Raw genomic sequence first — 20,032 nt, forward strand, 5'->3', positions numbered from 1 at the left:
CATGAGAGATGAAGGGTGGGTCAGCTCTTGTAAAAGAAAACACATTCATAATAGACTCAACAAGCGAAGGGCGGGCGCTCCGGACCGGGTTCGGCAAGTTCAGGAGGTACGGCGTTGTCGTTGCTGGTACCAGGCTGCAATGCACCTGAAGAGCCATCCCCTGCGGTTGGGGGGTTGGCTTTGGCGCGGCTACTAATGCTGGCCGGCCCGCTGATGCGGGTGTCTTCTGGATCATACTTGAGTGCCTGCACAAGCTGAAGGAGATACAAAGATAACTCTTCATTGCTTGCCTGGTCAAAGACGCACCAAAGAAAAAAAAAAAAAATGAGCGAAAAGAGATGCGGAAGCATCGGGTCAAGGCATGTGAGCTGGCTGGTGTTTCAAATGTCAAGTGGTCACCGAAGTGTACCTCATGGAGCCGTTTAACAGCATACGCGCGGGGAATCGGGGAGCGAAAGTCCTTGCCCAAGAGCTCAAGAGCCGTGGCAACATCAATCCGTGCCCACGTGTCGAGAAGCTCTGCCACGTTTTCCGTATCCTCCTGGCAGACATGGAGCAGGCCCCGATGAGCTTTAAGTCTCTTGTGGCCGAGGGAATGAAGGCAAAAGATGCATAACGGACCTTGGTCTGCCAATTGATGGACTTGAGAACTTTGGACAGAGCTGTGCCGTTGCGGCTGAGGTAGTAGCGAAAGCGCCTAAGCACATCGTACGACAAATAAAAGCCTCGTGAGCCAGAAGAAGACGAGCAATGACTCGCTTGCAGCTCTACCGTTGCTCTATCAAAGTCGGTGACGCATCTCGAGCGACGACGAACCCACCAAAGCAAACCCTTCTCTTCGCCACTAAGCTCATCCGTGGGTGACTTCATGATCATTTCTGCAAGGCGATCTCGGGCTGCCGGGTTGGGTTTGTCGTTGCGCTCATACACGTGCTGCTCACTTGATCCCATCTGGAGGTGGTGCATTCCTTCAACCTAGCAGTTGGGTGCAGACAAAAGCGGAAAACCATGAGCAAGGGCGGGTTTGACAGGGCTGGACAAGCCAACGCGATGGGGATGTCAAGATTTTGGTTTTTTTTTAAAAAAAAAAAAAACTAAAAAAAGGAGGCCCGAGGCAGCGTACGAGATTGGAATCTTCGTAAATTTCAGGATCCAAGGCTTTGAACTGTGGCTCTGTGGCAGATGGTTGGATCAAACGTGTGAGAACAAGGACCGCAATGCGTGATATGTAACGAGTGGTGTGAGACGTGTGTGTGGTGAGCAGTGAGGGTCGCCGGGCAAGCTACGGAGTTCACGCTTGGGAACCAACCTTTCACAAAGTTGGAAGTGCGGTCAGCAAAGACGATATTCTTGCGAAACCAGGCAAAGGACACATCCAAGAAGAGCGTGTGGGGTGATTCGGCCTGGGCCAGCTGATGATTTCACAACATGCGAGGTCACGGATAGGAAGGGTATTTCAACGGCAGCAAATGTGTGTGTCAGTGAGACCGACGACTTGTCACAGGATGTGAGTTGCAGGATTGCATCTTTGTGGTCGTTGGCGCACCGTGAGCATCTTGTCGAGTTGAATGCCCATCAGCTCATCGAGCCACGGGACTTGGGGGAGGAAGCCTTGCCAGTAGTCTTGCAAGCGCTGCATTGATGGGCCAGAAGCAAGCACCCGCGCAAACAGCAAATCGTCAAGGAATAATGCGCTGGACAGGCTGCCGTCGAGGGCCACGGGTCATGATCGATATGAGGCAAGAGTATGGCAGGCACGTCTTCTCACCCTTTGAAGGGCTTGCAGTGGGGTTCCCTCACGACTTGAATCGCCATTGGTCAGTTCGGGGCCGATCGGGGATTGCTGTTGCTCGAGGCGCAGTGTTACCTTGCCCATGCGCAGGAGGCTCTTGTCATCAAACAGGCGAAGAATGGCACCTCCGAGATAGTGGATGTCACCCGGGCCAGAGAGCTCGTACACGTTGAGAACGAGCGTGGCATCCAGGGTTAGATCAGCCACAGTCAGGGGCAAGGCGATGGTTTCTAAAAGGGTTGTGCACAACGAGATTGAGCCGCGCGTCGCTGTGACAATGTCATCTAGGCAGGACTCGCGTGCGGCAAGTAGACAAGCGGCCCTGGGGTCAAAGGGCGGGGCATACCGTCCCACACCGGGTCGTCGGTAAAAGTGCGATAGGAAGTCGTGACCGGCATGCAGAGGGGTTCATCGCCCCCAAAAAGATAGGCCTCAACCACGGGGTCTGTGAATCCGATGATAACACGCCAAGAGACAGGTGAGCGGTCCGGGCAGAAGCTGGCCCGGCGGCTGAGCAGTACGAGGGCTGGGGCCGGACCGTTGAAGGACTTGGCAGCGAGCTGAAACGCTTGGGCAGCATCGTTCAGGATGGGATCGTTGCCTGGATCGCGAATTCCGTAGAGGGATTTGCTGCGCGCACAAGCCAGAGACAGTGAGGAGCTTTGCTATCGTAGATGTGGAGCAAGAGGTTGATGCAAACATGATGGGAGCATACATCTTGAAGCGGAAGACTTCATGGGTCAAGTCACAGGAGCAAACAAACTGTAGGGCATCAGCTCCACGCGAGGCAGGTGCTACGGGCTGGCGCGTGGCCATGGCGTGTTTCAAGGCTAGCTTGAAGAGCCGTGGGCATCCAGCAACGGCGAATCACGAGGACGGCACGACCGGACTGGGTCGAATCGCAACGTCCCCGCGCAGCGATTTCCCCTCGACGGCCTACAGCTGCGCACCACTCAAACACGCATGTATACTCTACTGTCCCAGCAGACGATGATGCAGAAGCCCAAATTGTCGTCGGAGAGCAGGAAGCAAGGGGGGGAGGAAGGAGGAGGAAGCAAGGGGGAGGAAGGAGGAGGAGGAACGAGTCGCGGGCGTCGTGCTGTTGTGCGGTGACGCGACCGTCGTACGGCAGCCCCGACACCAGTGATGAGGCTTTCCGTTCGCTCGGAAAAGGGATGTTGTGAATTGCTATTGACAACATATATACAGAAAAAAACAACACATGTAGATGTATAGGCGTGCCAACTTTGGCGCAGGAATGGCAGCGCCTGTACCTGATGGCCGCTTGCGCTGGTGGTCTGCAGACCGGGGGGACTGCCCTCGGTGAAACTCAAGAGGCGGTGTGGTTTTGCTCTGCTCGGCGGGCACGTCTTATCATACGGCCGCGACCAGCGCTTGTGATCGATCTCTGGCACCAGCTCCGCATCATAAATCCATCGCTGCCACCGCTGCACTTTGGACAAACACCAACCTCCCAAACCCCCTCATCATCTACATCAACCTTATCTGACAATAACGTATACGTACTAGCATATATGAAACGACCTTCAACAAGTCTGAAAAACACTACATGTGGTGATTTGTTGCCCCGCGTGCCCTCCCTCTCTCCCTCTCTCTCTCTCTCTCTCTCACTCTCTCTCTCTCAGATTTCGAGCTCTGGGCTGGAAGCGGAGTTGATCTTCACCTGAGCCCTGGCAGTCAATGTGTGTGGTACGTCGAATCGCGTGTTCGTGTTCGGTGGCATGTGTGAGGGGCCTGGTGTGTGAGTGTGGATGTGCCTTCAATCAGGGAAGACGGGCTGGGGGGAATGCGTTCTGTGTGTGTGTGTGGGTGGGTAAGGGTGATCATCACGCGTCCGCCGCTCGTCACCACCTTCGTAACGGGGTGTTGTGCTCGATCAAGACAAGACGTGGTCTCCGTCTTCTCCCGCCCCCTTTTTGCGTGCATTTGGCTCATTGTGCATATGCTGCATCCCCCCCCCCCCCCCTGCCGCGCGCCTCCTGACGTTACAGCAACAATTGTTCTGATTCATAGCATCATCCCTTTGAGCTTGTGAGACCCTTGACCCTTGCCCTTGCGTGCTCGACTTGCCCATCCACTTGCCTCACTCCATGCAGCACCTAGCTTGGGCGCCGTACGGCACAGCCCACTAGGATGAGCTCCTGGTCAACTTGGCCTTTTTTTCTGCAGCTTTTTGTAGTTTGGGTGGCGTACAATGGCATCCAGGTTGCCCTGCAGGCTGCCTTTGGTCGCCGTTACCGCTCCTTTCTTGAGGGCTGTGGCCTTAGCCTCGGGTCCTTTGGCTTTCGCTGGCATACTTCTCGGGCCGATCGCCTAGCCGTCTTCATCTCACGATGGGGCGTCAACTTTTGGCGCCATTGGTTCGCGGTGGGCGGTCATGTCAGCGTGGCCATTATGGTTCTTGCCATTCTCCTCGTCTTCTATAACCTCGGCTCTCTGCTGATCGCTGTTCTCCACGCGGCCCTCGTTCAGTCGACTCGTGGCTTTTCTCGCCGTCTCAGCGAAGTCGACCCTAACAATTACAGCGTCACCGGCAGCTCCGCGGGAGCACCGTCCACCGCACATCACCCGCCGAGCACAGAGGGGCTGGGGCATGAGCCAGTCATGATGGTCGTCCCCCTTATTCCCGGCGTCAACCTGCCCGTGAGCCATTTGGGCTACCTCATCGTTGCCGTGTTTATCAACGCCGTCCTTCACGAAATCGGTCACGCCGTGGCGGCGCGCTGTCAGGCCGTTTTTGTGCGCAGTGGCGGCGCCTTCTTCACCGTGGTCTATCCGGGAGCCTATGTCGAGCTCGACACGGAGCACCTTCAAAACTGCACCCCATTTCAACAGCTTCAAATTGCCGGCGCAGGCATATGGCACAACGTGATCCTCACACTCAGTGCCGCGCTCTTACTCATCATCTTTCCTGGTTCGTTGGCCTGACTTTCTGAGCCTCCTTACTCATACTCGCGGGCAGCTTTCACCTTTCTTCTCATGGCCGTGTCATCTTCTTTGGCCCATGTTTCTGCGTGCAGTGGTGATGAGCTGTTGCTACTCCCACCACAATGGAGTGGCCGTCATTTCCGTGCATCCACAGTCTCCGCTCTATGGCAGCGTCAGACCGGGTGACGTACTTCTTCGTGTTGGTGCGTGTTTCCTTGGCATCCCCGTTTACAAACAGCAGCACCGGTGCTTTGCTTGCAACACCACACCTTGGCCTGACAAACACCCCCCATGTGCTGCGTTCATTCTGTTGCAGATGGTGACTGCGTTACAGAGACCATTGCGGACTGGAACGAGTGTCTGAGGAATGTCTTTGTGAGTAATGACAAATTTGATTCTGGCCCTCTCTGATGCCGAATGAGCCACAGCCGTATCCTCACCATTTCGCTTCCATCTTCACCTTGGCTGGGGGTATCCACAGCATCAATGGGACGACATGCGCCGACCAGGTCTCTGTGTATCCGAGCTGGCTCTGCAGCCGGCGCCGGGAGATACAGTTATGATTCATCACCCGGGCAACGACTATGTGCGTGGTGACATTCGCGCTGTTCAACGCCTTGCCTTGTCTCTGGCCATCTTCTGCACTCATCAAAGCTGCTGCGTGACCACTCTGGGCAGGCCCAACCTCTAGAGTGTTGTGCCCCTGACTTGGAGAACAGCAGCTCCCAGTACGTGGTCCTTGCCCGCACCTCTGTTGTCCTGCATTGTTGCTGCATAGGTGTATATCGCGTCTTCTGTTTCAACTCATGGCCTTGCCTGGTTCGACCGCGGCCACAGCTTGTGTTTTACGCACGCCGCTCTCGAGATGCGCAACCGTTTTCACAATTTCAGCTGTCTGCCTGCCCGCCAGGTAACCTTGCATGCACTCAAACAAATGACAGTGTTTTTTTTTTCCCCTGTCTAACTTTGCGCTCACATGAGCCGGGTTTCGTTTTGTGTGTGGGATTTTTCTGCAATTTGCTCCCCTAAACTTTCTTTTGGCCTTGAAATCAGGTGTCAGAGGACGCCACGGCACGTTGTGTGCAGGACAGTGAATGCGAGCAGTCAGAAGTGTGCTTGCATAGCACCATTGAATCAGCGCAAACGTATGGACTGTGGATGCACCGTGCTTGATGCGTTGTCGGGAGGTGGCTCTTCTCATCCACCACATGTGGTATCACGGATTCGTCTCCAATTGCAGACGGTTTATCAGGCTCGACCGGTTTGGAAGTCGACCCGTGCTATGGCTCGGCTCTGTGCAGGACCTTGCTCGGTTAGTTGGGGGCGACTGGCTGTACTGTCCTCTTATTTTTCCTTGGCTACTCTTTGTTGATGATGGCGCTCATGTGGTTGGACCCGATGTTTTTGAACACGGCCATGCCCCAGGTCGTTGGTCTTGTCCGATTACGTTCCCCGAGCAGGCTATAGTCTTCGCATGCCTCTTGTCCTGCGCACCTTTTTGCAGTACATGGTGATGGTGCGTACCAGCAGCTTGTGCGCTCTTTCCCTCTGGCAGGGCTTTTGTTGTGGTCGTTGTTGTTGTTGTTGCCTTTAAGTGCTGACGACTTGCACGCTGGGCCATCTCTCCTATGGGGCTATACCCCTTAGATTTCACCGAGTCTAGCCTTGGTGAACGCCCTGCCCTGCATCCAGTTTGATGGCGAGGTACGCGCCATGGGCAGGCTTGTTGACAGGGCGAGAGAAAAATTGTTTACCAGCGCCCGTGTGCACAAGCATCCGACGGCTGGGTCTCACGTCCTGCTGCTGTGGTGTCCAGCTCGTTCTCAACCAGGCCATGACGCTCTTGCTATCATCGAGTCGCTTTGACGAGGAGCGCCGTGTGTTCCTTGTGCATGCCATTGTGCTGCTCATGACCGCGGCTAGTGCGCTGCTGCTGGTTTGCAGCTTGATATGGCAGCTGGTCGTGACGTGATCTGCAAGCTCAGGTCACACACATGCGCACTGCTTGAACTGGACACCTTTTGGCGGGTGCCGATTGTCGTTTGAGCTGTGCTGGTTGCGTCTGCCTGTTAACTTATATAGTTTTGATTGTTTATTCACGAGAGGTATGAGAAAGAGTTAGAGAGAGAGAGAGAGAGGAGGAGGAGGAGAGAGCTCGTGAGCTTGTATGGGGCGTGTGCCTGCCTTTGTCCTAGACTTGGAAGTTTGCCTCAACTCGAGCTTGGTGGCAAACTTTAATTCGTGGGGTTTTTTAGAGTCTTTTGTTACTGTTTCGCTAGGTTGTTCTTGTCTTGTGTGTCTGATTGCTGCGAGTGTTCATGGCTGCCAAGCTTGGCTTTGAAAAAAATGTGTCGTTCTTCCATGCCCACTGCGTGGGGTTGGGGTTTGAGCAAAGTAAGTGTGTCATGCCTGCACCACTCGTGCTGCGGCGCCTGTGTGGTGTGTGGTGCCCTTTTGATGAGGTCTCAAAGAGTTTATAATTGATGACACTGAAAAGCATCTGACATCTCGGGAATGACACACACACACACACACACACACACACACACACACACACACACACACACACACACACACACACACACACACACACACACACACACACACAAGTTTTCTTCGATTGGTTGCCTTTTGGCTTTTCTCTTCGTTTGGCAGTCTTTGGCGACGTACGTACGTACGTGAGGTCAACGGGGTTGGAGAGCAGGTGCGCGGGCAATGGGCGAGGCAGGGGGGTGGTGGTGATGGTGGTGTGAAGGGTTGAGACTTTTGGCAACCTCACAGCAAGCTAAACCGTCGAAATGGATGGCTGCTGCTTTGTTTTTTCATGGGGCTTTTTGCGCACGGTGACGACACAGGATGGACAAGGAAGACCGGCTGAGCAAGGCCGAGGCACGTGTTCCGCTCATTGAGAGCGGCGAGGCCTCGGTCAACGGAACACTCGAAGATGAAGCTCTCAGCACCAGTGTGGTTGATAAACATCCCTCCAAGACCAAGTGAGTCAAGACCAGGGTGACGGCGTTTGAAGATTTTACCCATTGAGTGATGGAATGCTTTGATATGGCAGCGGGGCCCACCAGGGGGGACAGCTGGATACGTTTGCCTCATTTCAAATCCTGCCTAGCCGTCTTGGACACGGGTTGGCCGTGGGTGGCATGCTATTGCTGTGCTCATGACGGTGTTGCTCATGCTTGTGCCCTCAGCTTTTTCGAGACAAACGTCAACTTTCTCAAGGGCAACATTGGCGCCGGGTTTCTCAGCCTCCCCTTTGCTTTTGCACATGCGGGTTATGCTGTACGTCCCATTGCCTGCATTCTCAGCGCACAATACAACATTTTGAGGCGATTACAACGGCGCAGTTGCGGGTTCCACCGATCACCGGGCAAAGCCTTTGCATCTGAGCCAAAGACGCTCGCTGGGCAGGAACCGGTGCACATACTCACTGGGAATGTCGGTCTGTGATACGTTGGTGTGTCGTTTACGGCGCAGGGGTCAATCATCTACCTCCTCTTAATCGCCCTGATCGCCGTGCATTGCATGCACATGTTGGTCAAGGTGAAGCAGCACCTGGCCGATCAGGGCTCGACGGGATACCTCAGCTACGCTGATGTGGTACGCGCCTCGTTTGCCAGTTTCTTCCCACTCTGGTAGATATAGACAAAAAATGTGAATAGTTCTCACACATGAAAACTTACCTTTTCGGGGTGCCTTCTATAGGCCGAGCGCACAATTGGCCGCTACGGTATCTATCTGGTCAACTTTGCCCTGCTCATCACTCAGTTTGGCTTCTGCTTGGTGTACATTCTCTTTATTGCGGACCATCTCAACGAGGTTTGTTCGAGTCGAGCTTGACCCCGCACCTTTATCTCTTGTCCTGGGCCTGTCTTTTGGCCTGCCTACCCCGGTTCGGACGCCACGTTTCCGTGCTCCATCATCTGACCTCAACTGTCATGGGCTCTCACAGTTGGCGAGCTCAATCAGCGTGCCGGCATATGCCCTGATTGTGTTGCCGGGCGCCATTCTGTTGACCTGGATCCGTGACTTCCGAACCATCGCCCCAACGTCAATCGTGGCCACACTCTGCCTCATCTTTAGTTTCATCGTCATCTTTGGTGTGTATGCGATCCCGCCCATCTTGTACATCAGCTTGCGCTGTTTGTAGCATGCCATGGTCTTTCTTGTTTTGAGTTGTTCTACCACACGAATCTCATGAATGCTGCGTTTTCGTCTGGCTTGTGTGCGGCTGGAATCGCTGTGCCTGTCTGTACCTGTGCCTGTACCTGTGCGTGTGCGTGTGCCCGTGCTGAATGCAGAGTTTGATATCTCGCACTTGAACAAGTCGGTGCAGGCGGATCCAACATGCCACAATAGTGCAGCCAACCAAAGTGCGAGCAACCACACGGTTGTGGGCAATGCTACGACCGATGCACCAGCTGCCGACTTCCATTGCCTCATGGCTCCGGAAGCCGTGGCCTTTATGAGCGTGTCGCAGCTCCCTATCTTCTTTGGCAACTCAATTTTTGCCTTTGAGAGCATCGGCCTTGTTCTTCCCATGGAGAACTCCATGTAAGCGCCAGCAGCATGCCTCCGTGTGTGTGTGGGGGTGGGGGTGGGGGGCTTTTGAAAGACCACGTGCGACGCCGTTTCTGCTCGTCATTGATGTCTCGCGGCGCGTACTGCCTTGACTGACGGCAGGGCGGAACCGGAACGATTTGCGACGGTCATCAACATTGGCATGAGCGTGGTGGTGATTCTTTACGTGTCGTTTGGAGCATTGGGTTACATGGTTTTTGGGGATGCCGTGCAGGGATCCATCACCCTGAATCTTCCGGATACGCCCATTTTCGACTCGGTGAAGATTGCGCTGTGCATTGCCCTGTTTCAGAGCATTGCCATCCAATTTTTCCCCGCCATCAATGTCCTCGAGCGTGCCTACATGCCAGTGTGAGTTTCAGCGTTGGCCGACCACATGGACGCGTTTGAAGTATCACCCGCTTTGTTTCATCTCCTGAGGGTCACCTCTAGTCGTTGCGGTTGCTTGTGGCTCATTTTGGTCATGTGTCGCGCATAGTGTGGAGCGCAATGTCAGGTCCAGGCTGCAGACACCGGTTCAGCTGGGGATTCGGTCCATCATCATGTGCATCTGTGGTTAGTTTTGCGGCCAAAATCAACGCAACAGCAAGTGTGGGGAGGCGAAAGTCAGACTTCTTGACTCCCACCTCTCAGGATGCCCACGGCGCTGTGGTGTGTCACTTCTTAAGTCTCACGTCTCACTTTGGACTTCTTTTTTGGTGTTTAGCTGGTTTGGCCATTGGTATCCCCAAGCTCGGTTTGGTCATCTCTCTGATTGGTCGGTTTCGATTCGGGAAGCTTCATCGCAGCAATGTGTGGGATGGTTGTGTCACCCTTTGGTGATTGTGCAGAAAGCGTAAAGGTGATTGACAAAAAATATGCAATCTTTAACCCATGTAGGATCTCTGGGTGCGGCGCTTCTGGCCTTGATTTTCCCACCTCTCATGCATATGCGAACCTTTTGGCACGAAATGGGGCCAGTGGTCAAGAGCAAGGACATTTTCATTACGTTCTTTGGTGTTGTTGGTATGTGCGCCAGCGCCAGCTGCCAGTCGCAGATGGGCTACTTTACGATGCACAATCGCTGGACCTGTGGCTCATGCATGGTTGCGGCCTTTCACGTCTAGGTTGTATTGCGGGAACCTTTGTCAGTATCCAGTCGCTGGCGAGTTGAGCTGCTGGCGCCGGATCTCGTTTGGTGTTTCTTGCCTCGGGAAGCCAACGTAGAGATAGTGTTGAGTTTTTTTTTTTCTCCGTATGGCGGTACTCCTTCACATGGGGAGGTCTAGGTGCGCGCAGTGCGCACTGAGGTCTTGAATGGTCAATGGACCTTGCGACATGAACTGGGGTTGGGGTTTGAGTGCATGATCCCCACACCCCGACCGAGCCAATCGATTCATCTGCATCAGAATACCAGTGGTTGCTTTTGCTTTGTTAAGAAGACCTGAGCAAAGCGGAAGAAGATGCTTTGGTGATTGTGGTCGCAGCGAGGCCAAGCATTTGTGTGCACACGCATGCGGCGCCTAAGGCAAATGATTGATCTAAAATTTGATGTGGGACAAGTCCATCTCGATCAATCAAGGCAAGGTGAGAGCCCGATGCCAGTGCTTTGGGGTTGGATAGCAAAGGCCGTGCACGTGGGCCGATTGCTTCTTGAAGCAGAGGATCATTGCTTCCGATAGTGGCTGTTTGCAAAAATGCTTCGTCCAGAGGGACGGCGTGATCGGCCGAAGGGAAGTTGCCAGCGGATGGTGTGCGCGAGTCGCCACGTCAGCTCTGGGAAGAGGGCAATAGATGGCTGTAGTGGGAGGCGGAAAGGGGTAAGACACGGGCACGTGTGTGGCGTGATGGGGACGGCGAGTCATGGGTTGTGTGCTCCATGAAGCCGTCGTGACACTGCCGTTTTGTGTGCGCGTGTGGCTGGAGGTTTTGGAGCCTTCCAATGTCGCAATCCAATGTCGCAATCGATGTCGCAATCCTTGCCTTCGTCATAGCAACAAAGTGTGACCTTAATCACACTAGAGGACGTTGTATCGCATTTGACAAATTTTTAAGGCCAAAATGATAGGAGAGTATGTTGTAATCTCAACCTCGAACAATGCATGATTGCTTCACCCAGAACCCATTCTCGTCGGGCCAGTGTGACAAAGCACACACACCACCTTCACACGCCACACCAACGATGTCGCAATCACCCCACCGATTACCCAATCTGCCACGCAGCCAAGCGACCACAAACAAAAGACCGCATCTGTCGGTGTGGTAAAGGTAAAGCAACTCGTCGACTAACCTCCTCACTCACCTCTCCTTCTTCTATGTGGAGCTGGAGTGCTTCCGTCTGGCAGTGGCAATTTCTTATCACTGTGCACTGGTTACAAAGGAGCTATTGGTACGTCAAGCCAGTGAGATCCCCCCCCCCCCCCCCCACCCTAGTAAAGGGAACGTGCCCGCAGTCCCCAGTGGTGGTGCCCGCGTCACTCCCCCGTGCCACGCGCGCACCCTTCCTCCTCCTCGTCTCTGCTTTGAAAACTCATCACCACCACGACTACCAATGCCATTTGGCTCCGCATCTAGGTCCCTTCTTTCGCTGCCTCTTTCTCTTCTTTCCCCTCCAACCAAACCACCAGGTAAAGGCACTGCAGCAGTACTTGTACTACAACGGCTCCTTCGCACGATCTTCCTTCCCTTCCACCTCCTCCCGCTCTCTCTTTCTTTGGGCGTTGATCGATCCCGAGAAGTATTTTTCTCTTTTCCCCCTCCACCATCTTGAAGCACGGGCTGGATCCCTCCAAGTCCAGTCTCACCTCCATTCTTGCCTCTCACACCCATCGATACACCACTGCCATTACAATGCCTCCCGCAGCCATGCCCCAAGAGGACGTCGTCCTGCACAATGTGCCCATCAGCGTCACTGGCGCGGCCCGCATGGAGCAGAAGCTTGAGGACAAGCCTTACGGCGATCGCCCCATCTCTGGTATGTCATCCATCTTGACCGTTTCCCGCACTCTCGTGCCACGTCCCAACGTACACGACGAACGGTTTTCCCCCCTTGCCTTTTCCCCTTGCCTTTCCCCCCTTCACCCTCATGATCTCGCCTGTTTGGCTCCACGTGCCATGATTTGCAGCCGTGTCTGTGAACCCCTCTTCCCATGGCCTCGACACGTTGGGCATCGGCAACACGCTCGAGGAGCACTGGAACCTGCCCTCGGCGGCTCTCTACGAGCACGCCATTCAGCGCGGTGAGGGCCGCATCGTCCACCTTGGCCCCCTCTGCGTCCGCACTGGCAAGCACACGGGTCGTGCCGCTGGCGACAAGTACTTTGTCAAGGAGCCCGGAAGCGAGGAGCACATTGCCTGGGGTGGCGGCAACCAGGAGATGTCCGAGCAGAACTTTGAGTGGCTCTACCGCAAGGCCACCGCCTACTACCAGAACCGCTCCGTCTACGTCATGGACGTCAAGGCTGGCCATGACAGCAAGAACTGCCTCCCCGCCCGCGTTGTCACCGAGACGGCCTGGCATGCCCTCTTCGTTCGCACCATGTTCATCCGTCCCGAGGACGAGGAACTGGGCGACCACGTGCCCCAGTTTACCGTGCTCCACGTGCCCGGTATGAAGGCCAACCCCGCCGAGGATGGCACCAAGTCAGAGACCTTTATCGCTCTTCACATGACCCGCCGCGTCGCCATTATCGGTGGCACCTTTTACGCTGGTGAGGTCAAGAAGTGCATCTTTACCGCCTGCAACTACTACTTTCCCCTCCGAGGCGTGCTCACCATGCACGCCGCCGCCAACATGGGCAAGGAGGGCGACGTTGCCGTCTTCTTTGGCCTCTCTGGCACTGGCAAGACGACCCTGTCGGCGGATCCGGAACGTGACATTATCGGTGACGACGAGCACTGCTGGAGCGATGACACCGTCTCCAACATTGAGGGCGGCTGCTACGCCAAGGTCATCCGCCTGAGCAAGGAGGCTGAACCCGATATCTGGCGCACCACCCGCCAGTTTGGCACCATCATTGAGAACGTCGTGATGAACCCTGTCACGCGTCGCCTGGATTTGAGCGATGGCAGCATCACTGAGAACACTCGTGCGGCCTACCCGCTCCATTTCATCAAGAACCGTCGCGAGGACGGTCTTGGTGGCATCCCCACCAACGTCGTCATGCTCACATGCGATGCCTTTGGCGTGCTGCCCCCCATCAGCAAGCTCACCGCGCACCAGGCCTCATTCTGGTTCCTCTCTGGCTACACTGCCAAGGTTGCCGGCACGGAGCTGGGCGTCAAGGAGCCCCAGGCCACCTTCTCGGCCTGCTTCGGTCTGCCCTTCATGCCCCTGCGTCCCACCGTCTACGCAAAGATGCTGCGCGAGAAAATCGAGAAGCACAACGTCCACGTCTGGCTTCTCAACACCGGCTGGACCGGTGGTGCCTACGGCGAGGGCAAGCGCTTCAGCATTCAGATGACTCGCAAGCTTCTTTCCTCGGCCCTCAACGGCCACCTCACTCAGGTCGAATACACCACCGACTCCATCTTCAACCTCTCGTTCCCCAAGTCTTGCGAGGGCGTTGAGTCTGAGCTGCTTGACCCCCGCAACACCTGGTCGGACAAGGCTGCCTATGATAAGCAGGCCAAGTCCCTGGCTGCTGCCTGCGTCAAGGCGTTCAAGCCCTACGAGTCCCTCGTGGACCCGGCCGTGTTGGCTTCTGGTCCCAAGGCCGAGTAAGCTCCCTTGAGCCGAACTCCATCGTTTAAGGTTGCGACCCAACCCAGGCGTGCCGCTGGTTATGGCAACGCCTGATGTCTCAGTTTTTTTTTTTTTTTTGTTGTTGTTTCATTGACTCTGCGTTGCGACCAATTCAATGGTCGTTACGTTCTTTCCCGGCGTGCCGATTTGTCTTTCTGCCGGTTCTCTGTTTGTCTATTCCCCTCCTCCGCGCGGTGCGTGACAACCAACCTTCTCATTGGCTGTAGTGCTGCTTGCAACCTGCAAGCGTGCACAGCATCGAGAACCTTCAAAGAGCTTTTTTTTTTTAAAAATCATGAAATTGATATCCAGATTCCCATTTTTAGCCACAATCACGCGGGTCAAAGATATTGTGATACAGAAGACGGGCAGGGAGGGTCTGATGAAGCGCGCACTGGCAAGAGCGAGTTCAGGGCGCAGTGGAGGAGGGCAGGGCTGCAAGCCCTTGCGGGAAAAACTCAGACTCGGTGAGGAAGCGCAGGCCCACGCGCTGGGCAAAGGCCTTGTCGGAATCAGAATGATCCCGGGGCCGACCAGCGGCATCACCGACATAGAAACTGTCACTCAAATCAGGCTCACACGCGTTGAGCTGGCGCAGCATACGCCACATGCCTGCATCCGGCTTACGATACTGGTCCTTGAGGAGCGAGCACAGAACCTAAGGAGGGTGCATTGCACAACAAACGGGGGTCGCGTGAGAAGGGGGGGTACGTTGGGTTTGGGTAATTCATACGGCCAAGCAGCTTGATGTGCTGAATACTGGCTGAAACGAGCTGAAAACAGCCAGTTCTCCCAAACAACGGCCAGACCAACCACAAGGGGCATGTCTAGCCGACTGCAAAACTCGTCCAGACGCGTGGTTTTCTTGACAAGGTTCATCTCAATGGGCTCCCGTTTCTTGAAGCGCGCCAGAGACTCGTTGGTAATGATTGCAATTTGGTATCCTGCCGCATGGCATTCCTGCAAGACTCGCGGTACTTCAGGCACGCGCAAGCTCCAGGCCTTGGGGTCGCGATTGGCAACACTAGTGTGCACGAGGCAGCCATCAAAGTCAAAGGCGGCCACACGTGCGTTGGTGGTAGGGGGTGCACCACCAAAGAGCTTGCATAGGACTGAGTCTTGATAGCAGTGCCAGCCGGGGCGAAGTGGGAGCTGAAACCCGTGCAGCCGCAAATAGGTCGTCGTCCGACCAAGAGCATCCAGGGCCACGGACGTCGACTGCTTGGGGCGCTTTGCAGCCGAGTCGGAAGTTGCGGTATTTGTGCTGGTGGACGCGAGGCGCTTCTGCGATCCCGTGGCAGACTGGGAGCTGCGCTGCGTGGAGGTTCGGCGATTGAAGAGCACTTCGAAGCAATACCGCCCTGGAAGCATGCAAAGAGTATCGCCATGCGAGAGTTGGTAGGCAATGTTTCTTTTGGCTGGCGCGTTATTGACATAGCCCGCGGTGCGACCCATCTAGCGAGTGGCGCGCGCAGAAAAGGTGAGGTGGTGAGGGTGCGTATGGTGTCTAGGGTGTGACGGGGTACACGCTTCATCAAGCCTTCTGCGCAGGTGCGAGCGGGAGCAATGAATCTGCAGCAGCTACCATTTTGCAGTAGGCCAGCATTTTGGTCTCGTCGATCCACACTCGCACTGTGGGCATTGGAGCGAGCGAATCGAATCAAAATTGCGTCAACAAGAGAGCGTGCGGCGATGCGTTGACCTGTGGCCAAAAGCTGAGCTTGCCAAGTTTGGTTGTATACTTACCGTGCTGGCGGCTGCAGCGCGTGTCGCGCACGTCCGTCTCCGGCGAGCGGCCAAGCACAACCTACAGCAGTGCAAACGTGGCCTATTAGCCCGGACAGGGAGAGAGGGAGCGGGAGGCGGGGGGAGGAGGAGGGAGAGAGACGGAAAGACGGGCACCACGGGTGCTCGGAATGGCTTCACGTGGATCACACGCCATAGACCAATAGGGACGTTGACCAACCTCGGGCGAAGCGTGGGAAAGAACTTGGTCCGGACACCCAGACCAGAGCCCTGATCGCACCGCCCGCAGCGTTACTGTAGCTGGAAAGGGCATGGGTCCGTGTGGCGATACCGTTACAAAGTTGGCGCTACCTGTTCCTTCACCCCACCCAGCTCAACTGCCTCCAGCAAAGAGTCCTCAATCGCATTCAAACCCACCCAGCGCAGCACTCCATCCCCATCCAACCAACAGCCACCACCACCCACCCCCCTCCTTGCCCTCGTCCCCGCCCCCCCCTCAAGTGTCAGTCAAACAGCAAAACAGTCACTGCGTGTGTGTGTTGTGTATGTGTGTGTGTGTGTGTGGGACGATGCGGTTCAAGGCGTCTCGTAAAATCTGACAAATGTGATGTGATTCGTGTGGTGTGTGGTTGTTGTTGTTGTGTTGTTGTTGTTGTTGTTGTGATCTTAACCAGTTCTGGCTCTTGCATGCGACACGCGCTTTTGTGTGTGTTTCTGTGACTGTCTCTTCTCTCTCTCTGTCTCTCTGTCTCTGTCTCTGTCTCTGTCTCTCTGTCTCTGTCTCTGTCTCTGTCTCTGTCTCTGTCTCTGTCTCTGTCTCTGTCTCTGTCTCTGTCTCTGTCTCTGTCTCTGTCTCTGTCTCTCTGTCTCTGTCTCTGTCTCTGTCTCTCTGTCTCTGTCTCTGTCTCTGTCTCTCTGTCTCTGTCTCTGTCTCTGTCTCTGTCTCCGTCTCTGTCTCTGTCTCCGTCTCTGTCTCTGTCTCTGTCTCTGTCTCTGTCTCTGTCTCTGTCTCTGTCTCTGTCTCTCTGTCTCTGTCTCTGTCTCTGTCTCTGTCTCCGTCTCTGTCTCTGTCTCCGTCTCTGTCTCTGTCTCTGTCTCTGTCTCTGTCTCTGTCTCTGTCTCTGTCTCTGTCTCTGTCTCTGTCTCTGTCTCTGTCTCTGTCTCTGTCTCTGTCTCTGTCTCTGTCTCTGTCTCTCTGTGTCTTGCTCTGCCTAATTTCATGGGCAGGGCTCGGTTGGAGAAGGGAACGGTTGATTGAGTGATTGAGCCTGGGTGTGATTGTGGGAGTGGAGGAAACAGCGTAAGGATGGCGATGCGATGGGCAGTGGCCGCGATGCGGCAGGTGCGGCAGGTGCGGGGGGTTGGATTGGCCGGGATCGGGATGCAGCGGGGCCTGCACGTTTTGACGCGTCAAGTGTCGCCCAGCTTTGCGCAGGCGCTGCAGGCGCAGCCAGCGCGGTTGGATGTCCAGGCCTGCATGGAGGAGCACGAGCAGTATCTGGATTTGATGCGTGCTGTACCCGATGTCGAGGTGTTGGAGGTACATGCGGATGCCGATTGCCCAGACTGTGTCTTTATTGAGGACATTGTTGTCCACTGCCAGGGCACGACAATCGTGACCAATCCGGGCAGTCGCAGTCGCCGTCCCGAGGCCGTCTCCTTTCTAGACTGGCTCACGCTCCAACCAGCAGAGCTGCGTGCAATCCTCGGCCGTCTCTTGGTCATGCCCAACGATGACGGGGCAACCCTTGATGGTGGAGATGTCTTGCAGGTTCGATCCAACCTGCTGTTTCGGAGCTCGATCGCCAGGCGCACACATGTGATGGCTTGGTCGATCCACTCACGCTTCATTCTCAATTGCCATGTGCGACCAGATTGAGGATCATGTCTTTGTCGGGCAGTCGGCACGATCCAATGTGGGTGGCCTGGAGTTTTTACAGGCTGCGCTGCCGGGGATGGTGGTTGTCCCGGTCAAGGTGCCCTCCTCTACGCTGCACCTCAAATCATTGATCACGGCCACCACCAACGGACTGGTTGCACACCAAAGCGAAGCGGGCGAGGAAGTGGCGCGAGAGGTGTCCCACCACGTTCCCCACCTCCCCGTATACTTTACCCCCTCGCTGGCGTCAGCCAACGTGGTGCAGCTCGGGAGCAGCCTGCTTGTCAACCCAATGACACCAGAAGATTATCACGTGCTCAGCGAGCTGGCCGAGCATGGCAGCTCTCAGTTGTATCTGCGTACCCTGCACACACCCGAAGTCAACAAGGCCGATGGTGCTCTGACTTGCTGCTCTGTCATCATCTCTTGAAGCCACTCGGCCACCCCGAACACAAGAAAGCTGACGAGGATCGAAGTGTCGGCAAGAACTTTGGAAAAGTCCGGGACAAGTCATCAGCAGCCCTGGCAACTTGCGACGCTTTTTCTCTGTCTCTCCACACCGGGCTTGGCCCGTGCGCTGCCTGCTTGTTCTGGCTAATCCTTGAGTAGTTCGAATTTGGCTATCGCACTTGTTCGTGTTCACGCCCGCCATTCTTACCATCTTTGCTTAAGCAGCAAACCAATCGACCTCGATGCAAGAAAGCGCGCCTGGAGAGTTCTCTCCCCCCTTCGTGCACCGGCGAGTCCAGTCCAACGAGTCCAGTCCAACCCTTCAGATCGCGATCGCGGCTCCGACACAGATTTTTCAGGTTCAGCTGATGTCAGACGTTATTGTCAGACAAAGAGGAGGAACAATAGAATGGGAAAGAGAGTGTTGACGTTGACGAGTTGTTGGAGGACACACACATATGCAAACGCAGAGAGCTAGTGGGCCTGAATCGCCCTGCCTGGATCTGCATCCCTCTCAACGTTGCCTTTGTTGAGTCTGTATCTCTGACTTTTTAGACTAGTTCTCTCATTCTCTCTTGTTAATGTGGATTTTCTGTAAAGCTTCTTGAGCTTGCCCTCATCAACTCTCCGACTCTCTGCTTCTTGCTTCTTCATCACGATCCATCTCTGACACCGGGTGCATTCTCTCTCTCTCTCTCTCGCGGTTTTGATCAGACGGGCGCTGGCTGCTAGCTACTCGGGCTCCTGTGGCAGTGAGTGGGCGACGACGGCAGAGTGAGGGCACGTCGTGGTGGTGGCTTCAAGCAACTGGTACATCGTTGCGGTTCGTGAGCCGTCAGCATGCTCGACTTGTTTACCATCTTCCATCAGGGTGGCGTGGTGCTTTGGAGCTACCAGGACAGCTCCGCTGCGCTGCGCGGCAATGCCATCAACGGGCTGATCCAGGAGCGACTCATCGAGGTACGGAGCTGAGCAAGCCTGGTCTGGGCAGTTGGTTTCGCCTACAATCAAGCAGTGGCGCTGCACCCTACCACACCGCTCACCGACTACTTCTTTTTGCTTCGGTGTGCTGCTTTTAGGGTCGAGGTGACTCCACCGAGGCCTTTTTGTACAACAACCAGCAATATGTCGAGTATCGCGTCGACAATACCCACTCGCTCATCTTTGCGGTACGCTTGTGCTACGCTACGTAGTCTTGTGCCCGACCAGCTCAGCCTGCTGCATGCGTCTCATGCACAACGACCGCAGGCTGTCTATAGCAAAGTTGTGCAGGCACAAACCACCTATGTCCCTGTACTCTTGCAAGGCGTTCAGCGAAACTTTCTCAAACTGTTGCAAGGTTCGCTTCAAGAGAGCCCTGCTTTGTGAAGCCCTCTTGTCTGTTTGTCTGCCCGCTACTGTTGGGCTGCCCGCTACAGCGGAGGAAGCAGAGGGTAGGCAAGGGCGGGAAGGGCTTGGACGTCAACCCACTCGATTTTGCTTTGAAGCCGCACTCAGACGGAGCCCCTTGCATAACGCCCGAAAGCAGACAAAGACAGCTTATATGCCGACTACGGCTCGTTTGACGAGACCTTTGGCAAGATTTATGCAGCAGCACAAGCTCAGGCTGTCGAGCAGGCACGGCAAGATCGCTCACGCCGCCTTTCAACTGGCCCCAACGGTACTTCTGCGATCAGCGGAACGGACACAGAGCATGAGACGGACGAGTCTGATGAAGGCGAGCACGGGGTCGAGCACGATGACGACCGCGATGATTCAGACCCATCCCATCAAATGAACGGGGACGAACACGATGCGCATGACGAGGCGACTGACGACGCAGACAAGCAAGCGCGACGCGATCGCATCATTCAGGTGGGCACCTTGCACGTTCGCCCCCGTGATTTCCTGAGGGCATCCACGA

General features: G+C 55.3%; 5 protein-coding genes across 5 annotated transcripts; 4 read left to right on the forward strand and 1 right to left on the reverse strand.

The window, feature by feature from the left end:
- Positions 1-3,946: 3,946 nt before the first annotated feature.
- Positions 3,947-6,713, forward strand: MONBRDRAFT_6860 (uncharacterized protein; the record flags this gene model as incomplete). The annotated part of the gene is made up of 5 exons (XM_001744142.1): positions 3,947-4,727; positions 5,058-5,116; positions 5,520-5,651; positions 6,389-6,445; positions 6,558-6,713. The coding sequence occupies 5 exons, from the start codon at positions 3,947-3,949 to the stop codon at positions 6,711-6,713; spliced, it is 1,185 nt and encodes a 394-aa protein (XP_001744194.1).
- A 1,226-nt stretch (positions 6,714-7,939) lies between these two features.
- On the forward strand, positions 7,940-10,341 carry MONBRDRAFT_1039 (uncharacterized protein; the record flags this gene model as incomplete). Its single annotated transcript, XM_001744143.1, is given in 10 exon segments — positions 7,940-8,032; positions 8,228-8,350; positions 8,462-8,569; positions 8,586-8,642; positions 8,703-8,896; positions 9,221-9,304; positions 9,434-9,682; positions 9,810-9,886; positions 10,038-10,088; positions 10,211-10,341. Coding segments are annotated over 10 exon segments (1,167 nt in total), but the record flags the coding sequence as incomplete, so codon positions are not given.
- A 1,716-nt stretch (positions 10,342-12,057) lies between these two features.
- MONBRDRAFT_18344 (uncharacterized protein) lies at positions 12,058-14,033 on the forward strand (the record flags this gene model as incomplete). The annotated part of the gene is made up of 2 exons (XM_001744144.1): positions 12,058-12,284; positions 12,436-14,033. Exons 1-2 carry the CDS (start codon positions 12,161-12,163, stop codon positions 14,031-14,033), a joined length of 1,722 nt encoding a protein of 573 aa, XP_001744196.1. The 5' UTR covers positions 12,058-12,160.
- A 430-nt stretch (positions 14,034-14,463) lies between these two features.
- Positions 14,464-16,113, reverse strand: MONBRDRAFT_6863 (uncharacterized protein; the record flags this gene model as incomplete). Its single annotated transcript, XM_001744341.1, has 4 exons — positions 14,464-14,691; positions 14,766-15,415; positions 15,801-15,861; positions 16,021-16,113. 4 exons carry the CDS (start codon positions 16,111-16,113, stop codon positions 14,464-14,466), a joined length of 1,032 nt encoding a protein of 343 aa, XP_001744393.1.
- A 1,068-nt stretch (positions 16,114-17,181) lies between these two features.
- MONBRDRAFT_15669 (uncharacterized protein) lies at positions 17,182-18,109 on the forward strand (the record flags this gene model as incomplete). Its single annotated transcript, XM_001744145.1, has 2 exons — positions 17,182-17,571; positions 17,675-18,109. 2 exons carry the CDS (start codon positions 17,182-17,184, stop codon positions 18,107-18,109), a joined length of 825 nt encoding a protein of 274 aa, XP_001744197.1.
- Positions 18,110-20,032: the final 1,923 nt, after the last annotated feature.

Source organism: Monosiga brevicollis, genomic scaffold, assembly GCF_000002865.3.
Source record: "Monosiga brevicollis MX1 MONBRscaffold_5 genomic scaffold, whole genome shotgun sequence".
Taxonomy (NCBI): domain Eukaryota; class Choanoflagellata; order Craspedida; family Salpingoecidae; genus Monosiga; species Monosiga brevicollis.